The sequence below is a fragment of the Lepisosteus oculatus genome, chromosome 29, assembly GCF_040954835.1.
Source record: "Lepisosteus oculatus isolate fLepOcu1 chromosome 29, fLepOcu1.hap2, whole genome shotgun sequence".
In the NCBI taxonomy this organism is placed as follows: domain Eukaryota; kingdom Metazoa; phylum Chordata; class Actinopteri; order Semionotiformes; family Lepisosteidae; genus Lepisosteus; species Lepisosteus oculatus.
In genome coordinates this window covers 8,392,162-8,411,415 of record NC_090724.1, presented here as the reverse complement: position 1 = coordinate 8,411,415, position 19,254 = coordinate 8,392,162, and the positions used below count along the sequence as shown (strand labels likewise).

At 51.1% G+C, this 19,254-nt stretch overlaps 1 protein-coding gene across 2 annotated transcripts; it reads right to left on the bottom strand.

Moving 5' to 3' along the window:
* Position 1: 1 nt before the first annotated feature.
* Positions 2-17,552, bottom strand: crlf1b (cytokine receptor-like factor 1b). 2 transcript variants are annotated; one of them, XM_069185929.1, is made up of 9 exons: positions 16,960-17,552; positions 16,688-16,799; positions 13,088-13,366; positions 11,584-11,713; positions 10,814-10,983; positions 9,093-9,250; positions 7,016-7,184; positions 3,072-3,253; positions 2-2,021 (listed from the first exon to the last, which is right to left on the bottom strand). In XM_069185929.1, exons 2-9 carry the CDS (start codon positions 16,743-16,745, stop codon positions 1,998-2,000), a joined length of 1,170 nt encoding a protein of 389 aa, XP_069042030.1. In that variant the 5' UTR covers positions 16,746-16,799; positions 16,960-17,552; the 3' UTR covers positions 2-1,997. The 2 variants fall into 2 exon arrangements, with proteins under 2 accessions (XP_069042030.1, XP_069042031.1); XM_069185930.1 differs by having other exon boundaries at positions 3,068-3,253; positions 16,688-17,552.
* Between the last annotated feature and the right edge of the window lie 1,702 nt (positions 17,553-19,254).

The following is a 19,254-nucleotide window of genomic DNA, read 5'->3' as shown; positions in this document are numbered from 1 at the left end:
CTTTATTATTACAATTAGAATAATTATTATGGCTACTGACGCATAACTTACAAAAAAACATTACCTTAAGTTTTTTAAATATGCTGATACAATTCAGTAAAAAAATAAAGGCAATAAAAATGTCTTCATACATACACACGTTCATACACACACAGTACATGAGAAAATGGGTTTAGTATTGCAGAGTGGATCCCTATTGCTGATTTTGAGGAGCTATGCAGGGTGTCGGCGCTGAGAGAGAGCCAGCGCTCCACTGTCTTCATGGTAGCCAGTGACATTAGCAAAGCGTGGAGGGAGAGACAGCACGTGAACCTCAGTTTCAGTTCAGCCCTTTGCCACAAGCGGAGGTATCTGCTTATTGTGTCTGGCACTGTTTGAGCCCAGGCCTTCAGGAACCTGTGATCATTAAGGCTCATGATTAACGAAGATAATAGGTGCAACTTCTGCACCTGAAGAATAGGAGGTCATTTGTAATGGAGCTGAGAACAGTGAGATCAAAGTGACCTAAATCTGTATTCCAGCCTAGTTTCTAGCAGTGAAATGAATGTGTGGCTGCTAGCTTGTACAGTAACTGCAATGCTACATTATTACAGGAATGTCTTGCACAGACGGGATTATAAGGCACTGAATCTCTGCAGTCGAGAACAGCAGACTACAAGTGACTTGTTACAAGTATTTCAGACCGGAAAAGGTCATTGACAAAGTCAACCCAGAGGAGTGCTTCCCGTTCAGCACCAGTGGTGACTCATAAGATAAGGCACAGGCTGTGTTTAAGGGACTTTCAGATATTCCCTCCTTTAAAGTCACTTTAGCCTGTAAGATCTCGGAGACAGGATCGTGTCTCCTGACAATCAGGAAACAGGCTCATAGAGTGTTCCAGTCAAGGAGGTTGAAGCTTGCTCTCGTGTGTGCAGTTAGGCCGGGACTGTAGGACCCAACTCTTTGTAGTTAAATATAGAGATAGGTGAATCATTTACTCCACAATAGTGTTATACTGAATAAACTCCCAAATGTAAACAATGAACAAAGAAATTGCTGTATTAGTTTTCTGAGTCAGACTGTTCAAAGTCTCTTTTTCCATCACTGGTACTGAAATAAGGTATAGATGGAGGATTGACAGAACAGATTTTAGGAGTTCCTATGTGGTTGTATCCACTGTGTTTAAATGTGTAGACAAGGAGTAATGATGGGTAATCCCTTAAATTAGAGAGCACCCCACCTTCCGATCCATCACTGAACACTAGTGGAACAGGGACCAGAGGACACAGGTGGAAACAGAGGTCCACCTTTACACAAAGAGTGGTGGCTGACTGGCACACGCTGCGCAGCTGAGTTCTTGAAGCTGATTCCCAGGGATCTTTCAGGAAACAGCCTGGCAAGATCCTCGTTCCATTAGTTATTTGCATCCCAAAAATCTAGATGGACAAATAGCCCCCTCTCATTTACCACCTCTCTTATTCCCTTCTACCCATGTGGTTGCTGAAGCATCCCCATCATGCAATGCTGTGGTCTTCAAGAGCAGCTGAGGGGAGAGCTATATCAGAAACTTGTTCCTGCACAGCCACTGAATTTCATGCCTTGGAACTTGAAATGAGAAGCAACACTTTGCTAATGCTAGATTTAACACTTAGCTTTCGAGCCCTGCTATATTCAATCTGTCATACGGCTACTGAGAGATTGGCTAACCAAAACCGAAAACAGGAAAACAATCGTATCGACTCAGCTGAAGTCAGGCTGTCCTCGGGGGGGAGGGGTTGGGCAGAGTGGAAATGAGACCTGTGTTTATGTGGAAAGCAATTCCAGTGTGCTTCAGGAATCCTGAGCTGGGGACAATGCAGTTTTTTCTTCCTGTTTTGAAACACAGTTTTCATAAAATACCGCACGGATCTCAGCAGAAGCTCAGTGTAACAAAACAGCAGAGTCCAGGACACGGGGGAGTTTTCAAAGCGCTCAGTTTCAGTTTCTTTCAGATATTTTGTCCCCCCCCCCGGGGTGCGCTATGATTTATCGCCTTGTAGAATCTGAAAGAACAAGGAGACGAGAATGTCACTGGTTTTTAAAACTTTCCCAGCTGCCACACGCACCCGTACAGAATAGCACGAACTCATTCAAAGTCAGAATTTGATCACGTTTGGCGTGCATGGTCCTGAAAATATGTTCTTTGTGTCGCTCGTCGGGGTAACATTTCTAACTTTGAAATGCATTCAACACATTCCTTCATTTCATAAGGGCTGTTGGGATAAAACTGCCACTAAAGGTTATTCCATTATACATGATCTCCAAACGGTCTGGGAGGAATTTTTCCTCCAGCTACTCATGTGGCATCCAATTTTATTCATTGGAGCAAGGCCTTATTTACTTGTAAATTTACACCAGCAGCCTGATCGCCCGCGGATGGCTCGCACTGTAGGCCAGCGTGCGTCTGCAGGCATCTCTGGCAGATGCCCGATTCTTCCAGGAGCCATGCGGCCGCAAATTACGATCGGGGGGTGAGTGGAGGATGTGGGTTAGCGGCCACGTTCTGAGCACAGTTCCCAAAATCCTGCTGGGTCCCATGTGTGCTGGGAGGAAGGTGTAATTCGAAACGGGAACGTTCCCAGTCGAGGCCGGGAAACCAGGGGAAAAAAAAGGGACTCCGCATACTAAACCGGTCCCTTGAAGACTCCCGCAGGCTCTGACTTAAGCTGTCCCCAGCAGGTTCAGGCCCCGGGTCCTGTTTTCCAGAAACGCGGGCGACTCCGAATTCTGCAGGGAGCGATCGCCCACAGTGGGAGTTTCTCAAGCATCAGCTCACAGGCCCAGCCAGCCAGCAGCAGTGCCTCCGCTCATAAATTACACTCAGTCATAATGGAGGTCTGCCTCCATCCCTTGTGGATGCTGCTGTACCACAAACCACTGTGGGAAACTCTTAGGAAACGATAGCGCCTCCTTCTACATTTTTCTTGTTTTTTTTTCCTCTGAGAGAAACGACTGTCCGCACGATTCCTGGGCGCAACGGGACGTTTTGAACTCGGGACGTGGCCGGGGTTTGAGACGCCAGAAACGGAAAAGGGAATGGGCTCCTTACCTACCTGGTTGCGAGTTTTGTGGGATTTCTGCAGCCACACGCGCCACTGGTCGTACAGCTTGATGCTCATGCCCGTGCAGCCGTAGGCGTGCTTGCGCACCCAGCCGAAGAACTGCTTCAGCTCGCGGCGCAGGGTGGAGTTCTGCTCCCCCGCCTTCGGGTCGCACGAGCCGCTGGCCAGCCGCTCTGCCGGGGGGGAGAACGGAACCAAATGAACTCCCAGAACGTGGCCTGCAGGGTTTTTTTTTGGGGGGGGGGTCTTGTGTGTGGTGAATAAATGGCCGTGCATGCATGAGAGAAGAGAAAAACACCTGCTGCTTCCCTGCCATCCACCCATTTTCTAACATTTTTCTTCCAGTTCAGGGACACAAGGGGGAAGGGTGGGGGGTTGGGAGCCTATCCCACCATCCCAGTATCTCAGCAAGCAACAGGCACAAGGTGGGGTACACCCTGGAGGGGATGTCAGTCCCATCACAGGACGGATGCACTCACACTCACACTCGCACTTGCACTCGCACTCACACTCGCGGACTCTCACACTCGCACTCACACTCGCGCACTCTCACACTCGCACACTCACGCACTCGCACACTTGCACACTCACACTCACTCACACTGGGACAATTTTCCCAGAAGCCGATTAACCCTCCAGCAGCTCTGGGCTACGGGAGGAAACCCACGCAGACAGCACTCCAGGTCCAGAATCAAACCCGGGGCCCCAGCCCTGCCAGGCAGCAACGCCAACCACTGTGCCGCCCCGCCTGCTGTGTTGCATGTGTCCACGAAAAGATTTCCGTGACAGCGAGCTGAGTAAGGCACGCCGGCGGCTCGTATGTGGAAGGATCAAAAGGTTCATTCTAAATACATCGGTTCTAAAAAATGTGTCTCTCTAACTGACAGTTAAAGTAATGGGGGAAGATGAATGAATGAGAATGGAGAAGAATGCAGACCAGAGAGGCAGTGACAATCATCTGCCTGCTCTGTCTGATCTCCAAAGAGGCCTTTTCTTATCAGATGAATGCTTAACGTATCAAACCATTGAACTGCACTGTCACTTCTTGCATCTGTGTAAGCCCAACCACCTGGAACCCGGCCTGGCGAAAGTGCGTGAGCCTGGATTGCTTCTGGTCCAGCCGGGCTGCGATCGGAATCTCCCCTCCAGACTCGCACTATAGCGGCCCTTAAACCCACACCCGCAGCTCCAGAGCTGCTCTGGGAGGGCTCTCTGATGGCCAGAAGCCTTTGGCATCTCCCCTTAACGCAGCCCAGCACTGTGCCTTTGGGATTGGAACTGGCAGTTCTGATGTCTGGGTGCGGGACTGATTATATTGTCCCCAAACCAGATGGGCCCTTGAACGTGTCCATAATATAAAATAAGTACAATGCACTTCAGAATCAGAGGAAGCTCATTGCTCTTATAACAGGACGCAGAACATAAAAAAAACAGTTTCGAGTCGCTCGGTTTAGTGTCGAATTGAGCAGGAAAAAAAATTCTGACTGCAGAATCAGGTCAGGGTACCTGTATGTAAGATAAGGTAACAGTCTGGACTACAGTGTGTGTTCCACTGATTTGATGCGATCTGAAATAGTCAGCTTGCCCAAATTTATTATAGATTCGGTATTTTCCTCATCACACCAACCGCATCTACAGTAAGGAAGGAGCCGATTGCGTGTGCTCTCCTGCGGCCGAGCTCTCGGGTTTCACCGATATCCCTCCACAGTGGAGAAAGACGCTCCGCACCCAGCTCGCAGAGCCTGGGCTGTTACTGACTCAGCGTTCGCAAAGATCTCTGGGGAAAGCAGTTCCCCTCGACCAGAGATCAGAACAAAAGCAAAGGACCTTGAGGGGTCCTGGAAAAGGGCCCCCGTATTGCTGGAGAAGATTTCCCGGGTTCTTCAGAAAAATGCCTGGGTGAGATCAGTACGCTGCTGTCGACCAGCGAGCGCGGTGCAGATAACGGCCTCCTCTCGTCTGCACTAGTCCGTTTTAGGCTCCCTGCAAGTCTTTGCAGCCTTAAAAGGTGCCGATAGGACCTGCAAACTTGCAACCTCAGCTGGCTAGACAGTGCACACTATTGCCCTGAGCCCCCACACGACAGGGCTAGACAACATTTTCCATATTCCATACTCCACTTCCCCTTTGTATACAAAATACAAAAATGTACCCCCTATCTTCCATTATGTTCCGAAATCTGTTTCCACTCAGTTCCTAAGCATGTCCTCTGGTGATCGCCTGAGTTTTGGGCGGCAGGGACTGTCTGCGTTTAACTTTTATCAACCCTCCCCCCCACCCTTCAAGATTAAGAAAAATTCAATCAGATCTCCCCCACAGCCATTTTGTCCCCCTCTGTGGCTTCAACAAAGGAAGAATGGGAAAGTTCACTTCTTTTCATCAATCGATTCAAGACCGTTATCGGGTTATCAGATTGTTTCTTGAGGCAGTTGGGGTGACTGTTCTTTCTTCTCCCATGGAAAACTGAGAGCAGAGGGACTTGCTGTTTTCGTTCAAGAGCGACGCGCCTGTGTGCTCTGAGACAGTTTCAAATAACTCCAGAAAATAAAAGCACTGTTTACCCACTGCCAAATTCCTTCATGCCACACTGCTACTGCACACCTAAAGCGAAGAAAAGTTCCCAAAACATCCCACTTATCAATTGGCTGCGTATGACTCAATCTGTTGGGCGTGTTAGAAGACTGCCCCGAAAAAAAAAAAGAATTTGCAACTGTTGTAAATTCTTAAAATAAGAAGTATAAGTATAAGATTAAGTATAAGAATAAATGATTACAAATTGCATCAGGAAGCATGCCCTAAGTGCTCTAAAACAGGGGTTTTGAAAACTACATTAACTGAAAAAAATCCATAGTGTTTAATAAGACTTTTTCAGCCCAGTGTTCCAATGTGACCAAGATCACACCCCACCATCAGGCTTCCTTGAGCCCCTGGTCAGAAAAAAAGAGCAAACCAGACCTGTCTCGAAAGAGGAACGCGTCTCGCTGCCCTTCAGAAGGGCAGTTTCCCCAACAGCCAGCTGGGAAGTGATTTGCACTGTCGGGCGCTCACAGAATCAGGATCCATTCCAGGTCCGAATCAGAAGTTTGAATCCCCCCTCTCCTCCACCTCTCTCTCCCCCCCCTGCTGCGCGTCAGGCTCCAGCAGACTCAGAGATGGGGCGCGGAGGGGAGGTGGGGCCCTTCTGGGGAGGACCAGCGGTGTCCTGGGGGGGCCACACCTGACCCCCAGCGGCAGGATCTGTACTCCTTCCTGCCTCGGCACTTAATTCCTTTCCAGTCCCCTGAAGGAGTTCGATCCATCCTCCTCGTTCATCTGCTTATTTACCTCTGAATCTCGTTATTGACTGAGCCACTGAAGATCATTTAAAGCACCTGGGGTTTACTCGTAGCCAAAGACTACGAATGGAATGGAATTGAATGGAATGGAAATTGCAAGGATGAGACATAAAACTGAGGTCCTGACTCTCTGTGGTCATTTAAAATCCCAGGGTGTTTCTTGAAAAGAGTAGGGGTGTAACCCTGGCGTCCTGGCCAAATTTCCCCCTGGCCTTTACCCATCATGGCCTCCTAATAATCCCCCTCTCTGAACTGGCTTCATCACTCTGCTCTCCTCCCCACTGAGAGCTGGTGTGTGGGGAGCGTTCTGGCGCACTATGGCTGCCGTCGCATCATCCAGGTGGGGCTGCACATTGGTGGTGGTGGAGGGGATCCCCATTACCTGTAAAGCGCTTTGAGTGGAGTGTCCAGAAAAGCGCTATATAAGTGTAAGCAATAATAATAATAATAATCTAATTGACACAATAACTACAGCCGCTTGATTAGAGCACTAAGTCTGCACTAGCTGACCATTTGAAAAAGGCCTCGTTGACCACAGAGGAAACACAGAGCCCCCCCCCCAGGGTGGTGCTGGGCTGGGCGGAGTGCGCGCGTGCTCACCGCTCTGTGGCGTGGAGGCAGCGGTGGGATTGCTCCAGTCGCTCCAGATCCCTGCTTTCCGAGAGCCGTAAATGCCCACGGGGTTGCAGCGCACCTGCACGAAGTACACTGTGCCCGCCTTGAGCCCTGCCAGGCGGCAGGAGGTCTGGTTGCCCACGTCGTCCACCACCTGAGGAGACACCAGCTGTCATACGCACGCGGACACCGCGCTGGCCTGTGCACTGCATTTCAACATCTGCCCCGTGGAAGTGCTGTGATAACATTCCTTCCTTGCTTGAACATCCATCCATCTGCTTCTTCTGCAATTCAGGGTCGCGGGGCAGCCACAGCCTATCCCAGCAAGCAATGGGCACAAGGCAGGATCCATCCTGGACAGGATCCCAGTCCATCGCAGGGCACAGACAAACACACACACTCACCACCAATTGACATTAGAGCCAGTTTTCCCAGAAGCCAATTAACCCACCAGTATCTCTTTGGCCTGTGGGAGAAAACCCTTGCCAACGTGGAGAGAACATGCAAACTCCATGCAGACAGCGCCCCGGCTCTGTAATCGAACCCAGGGCCCCAGATCAGCAAGGCAGCCGTACTAACCACTGTCCCTCCCTTGCAGGAACACACAAATACTTAAGCACTTAGATCAATTTAAACCTCATAGGTCACCTTGAATAAGGCCGGATGACAAATGATGAAATAATACTGACTGCATGGCTTAAAGCATAATTCTGTTTACATAGTAAACAGAAGAAAAGCTTAACATGCAATGCTATCACGACACACACAATCCCATGAGCTTAGATAACTCCTTACAAGCATTAAACACACACTCTGGCTTAGAATACCTTACCAATGCCAAACACATCAGCATGCACACACAAGCTTGCACCTCAAGACAAACATAGCAGCTATCCCGGTTTTATAATCCCAGGCGTAAGAAATAATTCATCTGACTCTCTGAGACGAACACAAGCTTAGATATTGGTTTTAGACTGCACTACACACACGCACAGATTTTGGCATGAATGGTCAGAACTATAGTTAATTTTCTATGGTTAATGATGTGCTCAGAAGCTATCCTGATGTCCTTCTATTGCACAGCATGTAGCGCTAAATCAAATGTCCCTGTTTGACCCCAGGGGCAGATTAAATAGGTGTTGATAAAGGATAAACATCTCAAACCCAGTGGAGAGGAAAGTGAAGTCTAGTGGCTACAAATGAAATATTCAATAGTGCAAGGTGATGCCATCTCTGCTGCAGGGATGTAGTTTTGCTGTAATGAGCTGTGCCATTGTGTTGCTGTAGTGTGCTCTTGTGCGATAGTGGTGCTATAGTATTCCTATAGTGTTTCTGTAGTGTTCCTATAGTGTTGACTATAGTACCATAGCAGTATTGTAGTGTTGTTATAGTGATGCTATAATGGAGCTGTAGCGGTGGTGTAGTCTTGCTGTAGTCTTGCTGTAGTCTTGCTGTAGCGGTGGTGTAGTGGTGCTGTAGTGGTGGAGTAGCGGTGGTGTAGTGGTGCTGTAGTGGTGCTGTAGCGGTGGTGTAGTGGTGGTGTAGTGGTGTAGTGGTGCTGTAGTGTTGCTGTAGCGGTGGTGTAGTGGTGGTGTAGTGGTGGAGTAGCGGTGGTGTAGTGGTGCTGTAGCGGTGGTGTAGCGGTGGTGTAGTGGTGGTGTAGCGGTGGTGTAGTGTTGCTGTAGCGGTGGTGTAGCGGTGGTGTAGTGTTGCTGTAGTGGTGGTGTAGTGGTGGTGTAGCAGTGGTGTAGTGTTGCTGTAGTGGTGGTGTAGTGTTGCTGTAGCGGTGGTGTAGTGTTGCTGTAGTGGTGGTGTAGTGGTGGTGTAGCAGTGGTGTAGTGTTGCTGTAGTGGTGGTGTAGTGGTGGTGTAGCAGTGGTGTAGTGTTGCTGTAGTGGTGGTGTAGTGGAGGTGTATCAGTGGTGAAGTGTTGCTGTACATGCTGTAGCGGTGCTGTAGCAGTGGTGTAGTGTTGCTGTAGCGGTGGTGTAGTGTTGCTGTAGCGGTGGTGTAGTGGTGGTGTAGCAGTGCTGTAGTCTTTCTGTAGCGGTGCACGTCTGTACCTTCCACTCCGTGCTGTCCTCCAGACGGTAGCGGATCTGGTACTTGGCCTGGAAGAGAAAGTCCTTGAGAGCAGGAGGGGCGCCCCAGCGCACGCTCAGCTGGTCCTCCAGCTCCCCCACACGGCTCACGTGCACGTCCGAGGGGGGGTCTGTGGTCACTGCAGGAGACAGACACAGACGCAGTTGTAAAACGGCAGAGGAATCCTACTCCGTTGGGCCCCTGAGCAAGGGCCTTCACCCCAGCTGCTCCAGGGGCGCCGAATAAATGGCTGATCCAGCGCTCTGACCCCCAGCTTCTCTCCCTGTCCGTGTGTCTCATGGAGAGCCAGTTGGAGTATGCAAAAAGACAAATTCCTAATGCAAGAAATTGTAGATGGCCAATAAAGTGATTTTATTTTCTATTAACAAGCTACAAAGGCAACAGCCTCCCTTTCAGAGGCCCCACAGTAAGACAGACTAACCAGGCTTTTCCACTTTGATTCAGTGTGTTGGCTCTCTCGCCCTCCGCCTGTCTCCTGCAGGTAATCGGGTCGTCTGCCCAAACTGCTCCCGATCCCAGCGCAATGTTTAATTCAAAGGGAACGTCAGCGTCGGCTTCTGTCTCGCATTAAACAAACATGCCTGGGCTCTCGGAGACGCACGTGGGAGAACAGGCTGGGCTTGAGATCTGAGAGCTTCCCCAGGCTGCTGTGCCACAGCTACACGCCATCTCCCTCACAGAAACATCCAGCGCTCAGCTGACCTACTGTTTCTTTTAAATAAACAACTTTCTGCTTTGTTGCTCAGCTGTTCTGGACTCATTTCCAGGACATGTTATTTTAGAGGGTTGTCATTCTTTTATTTTTCCTATTTTTGCTGGCATAACCTGAGTCCACCGCACAGCAACTCACGAAGGAGGAATTCCAAAACGAGCTGCCCTTTTTTTCCAGCCTGTTTCTCACGAGGAGAGGAAATTAAAGCTCATAAATGCGTCACTCTCCCGGCACCCAAATTCCAAGTGACGCCCACCTATCCCCCACCCTCTGCCCCCTCTCCCACTCCCTGCCTTCCCCAGCTCCTCTCCGGAAACGAGCGCTCACCTGCACCCCTTCATCAGACAGGAGTTTTTCGGGGGGGGGGGGCTTTACAAAAACCAAACTCTTCCTCCCCACGCTGCCAAACGCACATGCGTTTTCTGCTCCCTCTCTCCGAAAACTTCGGTCAAAGGACAGGATCGTGATAGAAAACAGCGTAACCCTCTGTGCTAATCAAAGGCAGGAAATTCCAGGGATGCACGCAGCAAAATTCGTAATTCGGGGAAAAAAAAAAACACGTTTTGCAATCATTGGAAAATTACTGCTACTCCACCATCATATTTAAGCCCCGGATTTTGTTTTAATTTTCTTCATATGAATCCCCTCCGCATGCGTCTGCATGGGATTCCTGGTGCAGAATATGCTCAGGCTTTTCTCCGGGAATCTGAGATGCTCTTTTGGGACAAGTGGGAAAAGGGGGCGAACCGAGCTGGGAAGAAATCCAGGAAAGGTGGGTGGGGGCGGGGGTGCCTGGGTAATTGAAGGCTGACGTTAGAGAGAGGCATGCCGGGGGTAACGTCTTCCAGAGCAGAGGTATTCATCCGAACCCCGCCCTGGTGACCTGGCTGCCGTCGGAATGCTTTGATGTTCCGGGTGGGGTGGCGGGAATCCCGGGTGGAGGGTGGGAGGGCCGGGCGGGGCTCTTACCGACATCCAGGATGTCCAGCGTGATGACGTCAGAGCTGGCGGCCCCCAGCCGGTTGGACGCCTCCACCCAGATCTCGTAGGGGGTGAAGAGGGCCAGGTCGCGGGGGATGTAGCAGGAGTAGGGCTTGCCGAGGTTGTAGTCCTCGCACTGCTTCTCCCTGCCGTACCACCTGCAGGAGAGAGGAGACCTGTGGGGACTGGCGGCCCAGGGCTCGGGACCGGAGCATCGCCAGAACAACAAACACAGCCCTGCAGCAGCCGGCCGCGCCTACTGGACGATAAACAGGACCGGGAGACCGTTTCAGGGAACCTGCCGGGGCTGTGAGGGTCAAAGATCTCTCCGAGATCACAGCTCCCCACTGCATCTCTAACGGCCACGGTCATACTGATCTCTCCATCCGCATCCTCGCGGAGGGCTTTCGGGACACCTGTTGCAGAAAGACAGCCGAAACCAAACTGATCCTGAAACCAGGATCACCCCTTCTCCCTTCGCTCAACAACAGACTCAATGCCTCCTAATCCTCTCTATGCGTTTGCTGGTTTTGTCTTTGCTAGGGAGCTTCGCCTCTCTCGCCTTCACACCACCTGAGTGGCGATACTCTTTCTCTCCTGCTCCCGCCTCCTCTCCACTCTCGGCTTTTGTTCTCCCCTGCTTTATCAAGCGCCGGTCTTCCTCTCTCCCCCACCTCTTTTCAGCATGGAATAAAGCTCCACTTGGTACTTCACAATAGGCCCCGCCAGCCCACGCTGTAGAGGAGCACTGAGCTCACCTCAGCTTGTACTTGAGGGTGTACTTGGTCCTGAGGAAGGTCTCCCCCAGTCCTCCTGGGGCCCACTGGCACGTCAGGTCCTTGGTGTTCCGGGACCAGCAGGTCAGATTCACAGGCTTCTCGGGAGGCACTGAGAGAGACGGGCAGGGAGACACGAAGTTCAGCGCATGGTGGTCCGGGGCGGGACGGGAAGCCGTTTGAACCACCTGGACAGCCCCCCGGCCTCGGAGGACGGCCTGGCTCTTCCTCCCGTTACTCTCGAGTTCGAATTCACGTTCAAGTTTATTTCTCCAATGCCCATCAATACAGCATACAGCAGTAATTGCTGGCAACGAAATGTTTTGTTTTTTTCCCCAAGCTCACCGGAGCCAATAGAATAAAACTGACATGAGTTAAAAGTTACCATATAAAATGGCATAATAAAACAACACAATACAGATTGAATAAAATAAAATAAGAATCAACTCAATAGGAATAGAAATACTATGTGTCCAAGTTGTATAAAATGTCCAAAAAGTGCAATATACAATATGCCAAATACAATGAAAATACTACATGTCCATGTGACCCTGACAATTTATCAGTGACTGTTAAGATGATCTGCTTGCTGATAGTGACTGCAGCTTCTCCTGTCGTTTGAAAAGAGGAGTTTGGTCCGGAAAATGGGATGTCTGCTGCTGCCTGCATGCCAGAGCCTTTCGGCTCAGTACGGAGCTCGAAACACACAGGCTCACCGAGGGCAGGAACACGACGGGTCAGCCATCTGACCACACCAGAGCCAGAAGGCCAGTCAGACCTCTTAAACACACAGAGGCATCCGCTGAGCGATCTGCTACCGGTCCCCGTTCTGAACCTGTGAGTTTCCTCCTGGAGAGGGGTAGCCTGTCTTACAGAGGCGGACCTGAGAGGAACTGAACTTCACAGGCCCATGTTCCTGTATCCAACACGGAACCTGAGCAACTCTGGATTTGTTTTAAAGTATCCGAGTTGCACGCTAACGTGCAGAAAGAGCTCTTCTTCGGCTTGCACATGAAGATGGTCATGCCTGGGGGGCCGAACGCACAGCTGGAATGTGGACGGGGTCTCTGGCTTCAGGAGGTCCACAGACACTCGCGTGGAGCAATTGCATGTCAACACCCACAGCGTCTTTGGGGCTTTGACAACTGCAGGCAGTTACACAACCCAGATAAAGAGGATAGTGTTTCTCCGGGGCCGGGACCGGTGCCCTGCTGTCACTTTGCACTCTCAGGACACATATGAACAGCGCTAAATACCTCCTATCCTTGTGTTACTTTGGCACAATCTGTAACTGTATTGTGTAACTGTAAATAGCAAGTGTATAATTTATTGTAACCTCATCCCTATAAACGTCTCTCCTTCTTCTCTTCTATCCCTCTTAACCAGCTCTCAGATAAAGCATTTCATTGCAGACAACACCACTGTATGCTGTTCTGTTCGTGCATTGATAAATAAACCTCGATTCATTGATTGATTATTGACTCACTGCCGACGTAGATGCAGGACCCCGCCAGGATGTGGCCCTCGTTGTCGTGGCAGACCAGGTTGTCGCCGGACTGCTGGCGGGAGCCGTTGAGCTGGGCCAGCGACACGCTCAGTGCGGTGGTGCTCAGCACCCGGTAGGTGTCGCCGGGCAGGCGCCTCCCGTTCAGCGTCCAGTAGAGGGCGCCGACGTCCAGGCCCAGCTCCGGGCTCACCGAGCAGGTGGCGGTCAGCGTGGCGCCGATCGGCAGCGCGGGGTCTTGAGGGGAGACGGCCGCCAGCTCTGAGGAGAGAGGGGACGAGGCGTGGAAGACACCGGTCAGCCGGTCAGTACCTGGAGGGGAGACCTCCTGGGAAAAGCTAAGGCTGCTGCTGGAAGAGGAGTTAGTGGGGCCAGCAGGGGGCGCTCACCCTGTGGTCCATGTGGGTCCTAATGCCCCAGTATAGTGACGGGGACACTATACTGTAAACAGGCGCCGTCCTTCGGATGAGACGTAAAACCGAGGTCCTGACTCTCTGTGGTCATTAAGAATCCCAGGGCGTTTCTCGAAGAGTAGGGGTGTTACCCCGGCGTCCTGGCCAAATTTCCCATTGGCCCTTACCAATCATGGCCTCCTTATAATCCCCATCTCTGAACTGGCTTCATCACTCTGCTCTCCTCCCCACTGAGAGCTGGTGTGTGGTGAGCGTTCTGGCGCACTATGGCTGTCGTCACATCATCCAAGTGGGGCTGCACACTGGTGGTGTGGAGGGGATCCCCATTACCTGTAAAGTGCTTTGAGTGGAGTGTCCAGAAAAGCGCTATATAAGTGTAAGCAATTATTATTATTATTATTATTATTATTATTATTATTATTATTATTAAATGCCTTGATTTGAAATGCGGAACACTTGTGCTGCACCTCAAAGTCTGCCCTCACCTCCCGCCTGATCCCCCCCCCCAGTTTCTAAACGTTTTCCTTTTACTCCCTTATCCAAACACACTCTGTCGCCCAGCCTAGAGGGGGTAACGTATAATCCTATTTAAACGGGAGGCGTTCAGCTGCATGGCTGTTCAAAGGCTGTGCCTGTCCGCAGGCTGAGCACCCTGTGCTGGTCTTCAGAGTCCTTCCCCAACAGAACAGGAGCCGGAGGGCTGCCTTCACCCAGAGCCACTGGGGTCCTCCTGTTCTCTGACCAACACTTCCACCCACCACCCTCAGCAGTCTCCCTTTGCGAAGATTTCCGAGAGCCCATGTTCCCCCTAAAGGAAGACGTGGAGAGACAGACCGCAACAGGAGGCCGAGGATCGTGCCCTGCGGACTGGAAAGCCTATCTTCCACGGTAATCTCTCTGGTAACAGGCTCCATCGTTTTCCTCAACAGGGCCGACTTCCAGAGCAACTTTCCCCCGTCTCCCTCGGCACACCTGGGTGGCTAAAAGGTTCCGAGGAATGCGAGGGGTGGGAATTACTACCTAGAAAATCACATTGACAGCTAAAAATGATACTCTACCATCTCCCCCCCACCCGATCAAATAATTAAAAAAGCCAGCACCGGCACTCAGAGAGCTGGGGCAGGATGTCAGAAAGCACAAGACGAAAACCCCAGGAGAGCGGCCTGACAGCACCGATTAAGGATGCAGAGTCATGGACACGTGCACTGAAACTGTTTCCCCAGTACCGTCCCCATCGGGCTTGGCCCCCAGAATGACTTCATTGATCCTGATTTACAAGCAGATTTCAGAAGGTGGAGTTCTACTTTAAAAACCAGGAAATGCAAATATCAGTCCCTCCCGTGCTCCGCGTGTATGTGGTGGGCTTGAGGGCAGCACCTGGCCCTGCTGCTGCTGTGCTCTGCTCGGCTGTAGAGCCCTGCCCCCTGGAGCAGCTCAAAGCCCCCGTAGCGGGTACACTGGCTCGGCTACGCCCCCCGCTCCTCGGTTTTGTAAGGGCAAATCTTTTGCATTCCCGGGTACCTTTTTCGAAAGGCAAAGGGAAGGAGCTGTTCTGGGCACTGAATAAACGCAAAGGGCAAAGCTGCAGCCAGCAGGCTTCGGGACAAGTGAGCAGCACCGCAGCGCATCACCCAAACCGCGCCACGTCTCGGAGGGAATGGGAACTCTGCAGCTGTCCGCAGCGAACCGGGGGATTACACAGGCCTTGTCAAGGTGGGAAATAGCTGCTCCTTTCTGACTCTCCAGGAGACTCTGGCGGGGCGCCAGGAGCCATGAAAGGCCGATAATCCCCCTGTTTGCTCAGCGGTGTTTACCTTGCTCTCCGGCCCACCGCAGTGTAAGCCCCCCTCTGTCTGCAGCACAAAGGGATCGTGGCGTGTGGGGCTCTGTGGACGCCAGGGTGGAGCAGCTCACAACTCTAGCCCCCCCCAGCAAGGAAAACAATGGCAGAGAATCAACTAAACAAGGTGGGGAGAGGACTCAGGACTCAGATCATAACCCTACTCGTTCATGGTCAAAGAAACAATTGCTCTCACTTGGGGCGCTTTGATTAAAATGTCAGCCCCAAACCTTTTTTTTTTCAACCCAAAAGAACCTTTACGATCGGAGCAGCCCGGCCAGAGGTGTGATCTCAGCGACACTCCGACAAGACAGCACCTGCACTGCTGCCCAGAGTCAGACCCTCAGCCCCCCGGAGTCCAGACCCCCTGCTCCACAGGTGAGACCGCTGCAGCAGGAGGTTCACCAGTCACTCCTGGGCTACAGACAGACGCCTCCAGACAACTACATTCTGTACAATGTTCTGTGATCTGCTGGGAGACGATGAAAAAGGCCTCTTCCTGAACACTTCCTGTGTGCTACCCATCACCTGAGATGTCAATACCTTGATTGTCATCTACGTGTCATCTCCCGGCCTTCACCCTGGTGTTCTTTTTGAAGTCGGTAAGAATGATGTCATTGAGCTAATGTGCTGTTAAATTGCAGGTCATAAAGTAAAACGGTAGGCGTAGCGTTCACGGCACTAAAGCTCTGTCTGCCTCTTGAGCTTCTACCAGCTCCGTCTTCCTCAGCTCAAGTGCATTTTGGTCCACATGCTGCAGAATTCTGAAAGCAACTTGCAAGTATTACAAAACGGTACACTGGCGAGATGCGGAATTATTTCTGACAACAGTGCGTGATCACCAGAAGGTGTTAGTTCCGGAAAACACAGGAAAAGCAGCGAAAAACACCTTTGCTCGGGAAGATCAGCCACAGCTAGAAGCAGTACAGGCTACCCCGCGAGCCTCGTCTCGTCGACAACGAAGAAAACATCGGGGTTTCTGTCGGGACGCGGGACGCGACGCGTTCACGCCGTGTTAACGCAGAACTGCTCGTGTCATGCGTGTCCCGACTGAGATGAAACGGCGATTACAACCGACGAAGCCCCCGCTTAGCGTGCAAAACAGAATGTGTTATTATTACAGTTTAATTGCACGGTTCCAGCCGACAAGAGTGAACTGTGTATTTTGTCAAGAGGCGACCATCCCCCTGCATTCTGGCCAGTCTGCGACCCCTCACCCCGACTACACGAGCGTGACCAATGGGCAGAGGGGCTGAGAAGGTGGACCGGTCACTCTCCCCCGCAAAGCTCCGGGTGACCGGACAGGGAAAGGCTCGCCCGTGTACTTACGTGCCGAGGAGGACAGCGCTCGTAGGACACACAGCACGGGTAACAATAAGGTGATCATATTTCAGGGCGCTCGCTCGCTCTCTCTCCTTCTCCCTGCTTTCTCTCCGTGAAGCTTTTCGGGGGAAAAAAAAAAACAAGTTCACGGTGCCGTGGAAAGTCTTCAGATGTCCCCAGCGGCGGTGCCACGGCGGGTCGTGGGTGAGGAGCTCAGCTATCCCGCGGCTCGCTGGCTGCTGCAGCTGAATTATTTAGTCAGCTACGTGTGCTCCTACCTCAGACCCTCTTCGCCGGACTGATTTCTGGAGCTCAAGTGAGATACCTTCGGCTTTGCCTTCACTCGGGAGCTGCTCGGCTGAGGCGCACGCCTCAACAGCTAAAACATACAAGTTGATACTGTTCAGGCCACTCCCATCCTTCCCACACACACTCGGTTTTTTCCCTTCTTTTTTCCCTTTTCTTTTGGGTCTCATTCCTCGATCCTCCCATTTTCCCGGCCCGGGACGTGTTTGAAGGGTCAGGGGGCTTCGGCATTTTTTTTTTCTTTTCTTTTTTTTAAAAAAAAGGATCCCGTTAATATTTTCGATGCGGCTCTCAGTGGGCGCGTTGAGTCACCGGATTTCACGAAAACAGACCTGGCGAGGCGCGCGGCCAGGGGCTGACAGACAGTGAAAGTTCTTTCACTCACAAAAAAAAATTGCGTAATCCCCGTCTTTTTCTTCTCGTTTTCAGGAGGAAAAAAAAAGCCTTTAGCCGCGGGCGACGAGATCTCTTGTGGAGGTGGTGAAGGCTGCGGTCTGCTCCCTATGGCGCTGCGCTTGGGGTTCAAGTTAGCGCCGTCTGTTCTGAAACACGCGTGTCAGGGGGTTAGGGCTCAGTTGTCCTGCTCTTCTGGTGATTGATCACTTATTAATCAGATGAGTTGAAAAGAGCCCCACGGACAGCATAAAGGGAGTTTAGTGTCTTAACACTGCAAGTACTGACAACGTACTGTCGTGAAAGTTTCGACGTTTTCGCGTTTGGAAAGAAGATTCGTCCGTGTTTGAGGCGATTTTAACAGGACGTGCAAAAACCTCCCCTTTTAAAAAAAAACATTTCTCTTCCATTTTTCTAAGTCCAAACTGTCGCTCTATCCTATTTTTAATCTACGAAAGTTTAACTTGTGAAATTAAAGGAAAACTGTATTATGGTTAATATTTATGTATCTCTACACTAGGCCTACAGTATATGGGTTTTTAACGAAGTTTCTGAGCTTCCTTACACGTGTAACAACTGAATCATTTTTTTTAAATTGGTGTGTGTCTCTTGATTATTAAGACTATCCCGTCACTGTGACAGTATCACAGTTCGAGGCTCATGTTGGCACGCCGGCTCTGTTGTTCTCAGACAGCAGTTCTACAAGTGCGTCCACCCAGTTGCAGGATGGATCGCTCATCTGTAAAGCTGAATGATTAATGGGAGAAAACCCAGGAAAATATTTAAAATCGGGCCATGATGCATTCGCCTTTCGAGAAGAACTGATGCTGGTCGATGCGTAAATCGGACGCTCCGAGGCACATAATTGAGCTCAATACGCAGCTTGCTCACTGAAGTAGCGGTCCTCTCGGAACTGGCCTGCGGCGCTTCGTCCCGTGTCCACTGAGAACAACAGACGCGGGCGTGACTGTGTGCTGACCCGGACAGCTCACAGCCCTCTGGGTATGAAACATAGATAAACACTCGTCCAAGAGTCGGAAGTGTTTCATTTTGCGGCCAAGACACGGGAAGGACAGAAAGGGGCTCCTTTATCTGGAGCCGTGGCGGGGGGTGAAACCTCACCAGTGACTGGTGGTTGACTAATGAGGGATTCAGGCACCCCCTGGTCGCCGAGGGGGTCCGGTGACTCACTTGAGCCCCCGTGCAGAGTGTCTCCGCTGTGTATATTTATATATAAAGGGCCGGCGAGTTCACCCCGAGGACTCGCGCGCTGTGGGTCACAATGCCGGGCTTTGTGGCGTCTCGTGCCGCAGCGCCCCGGCGGGCGGCAGTTACCGGCCGTCACGTGGTGAGGGGGCCACAGGCCGCGTGATTAAGCCCCCTAACCGGAGCCGAGTCATCTGGAGCAGGAAAGGATCTGGTCTAGTCGGTGTTAAAATGTCTGACCTCTGGACATCTTTGTTTTTAGTGTTTAATTGTCTTAATCGGGTCCCCAAGTGCTCCGCGTTTTCTCTAGTTTTTTGGAATCAATAGTCCATATGTAACCACCGCTCTCCCACACTCAATCAATAAATGAGTTCACAGTGGGGGAGTATTGGTTTATTTCCAGCGGTAATTACACAAACACAAAGGGGGATTGTGCATTTATAGGGGGTCAGGGTGACTGGGCGAATGATTTTACAGGTTCTGGTGTAGGTGTCTGAATTCCTGCAAGAGTGGTGTGAGATAATTATATACAGTATAGGTGGGTGTCTTTAATGTGATTTTATTATTTAGAATGTGAATATTTAGAATGCACTGCTCGTGGTACATTTCTCTGTGTAAAACATAGCTGCTTGAATGCAAAACAAACGCCTGGAGAATCGGATGATAAA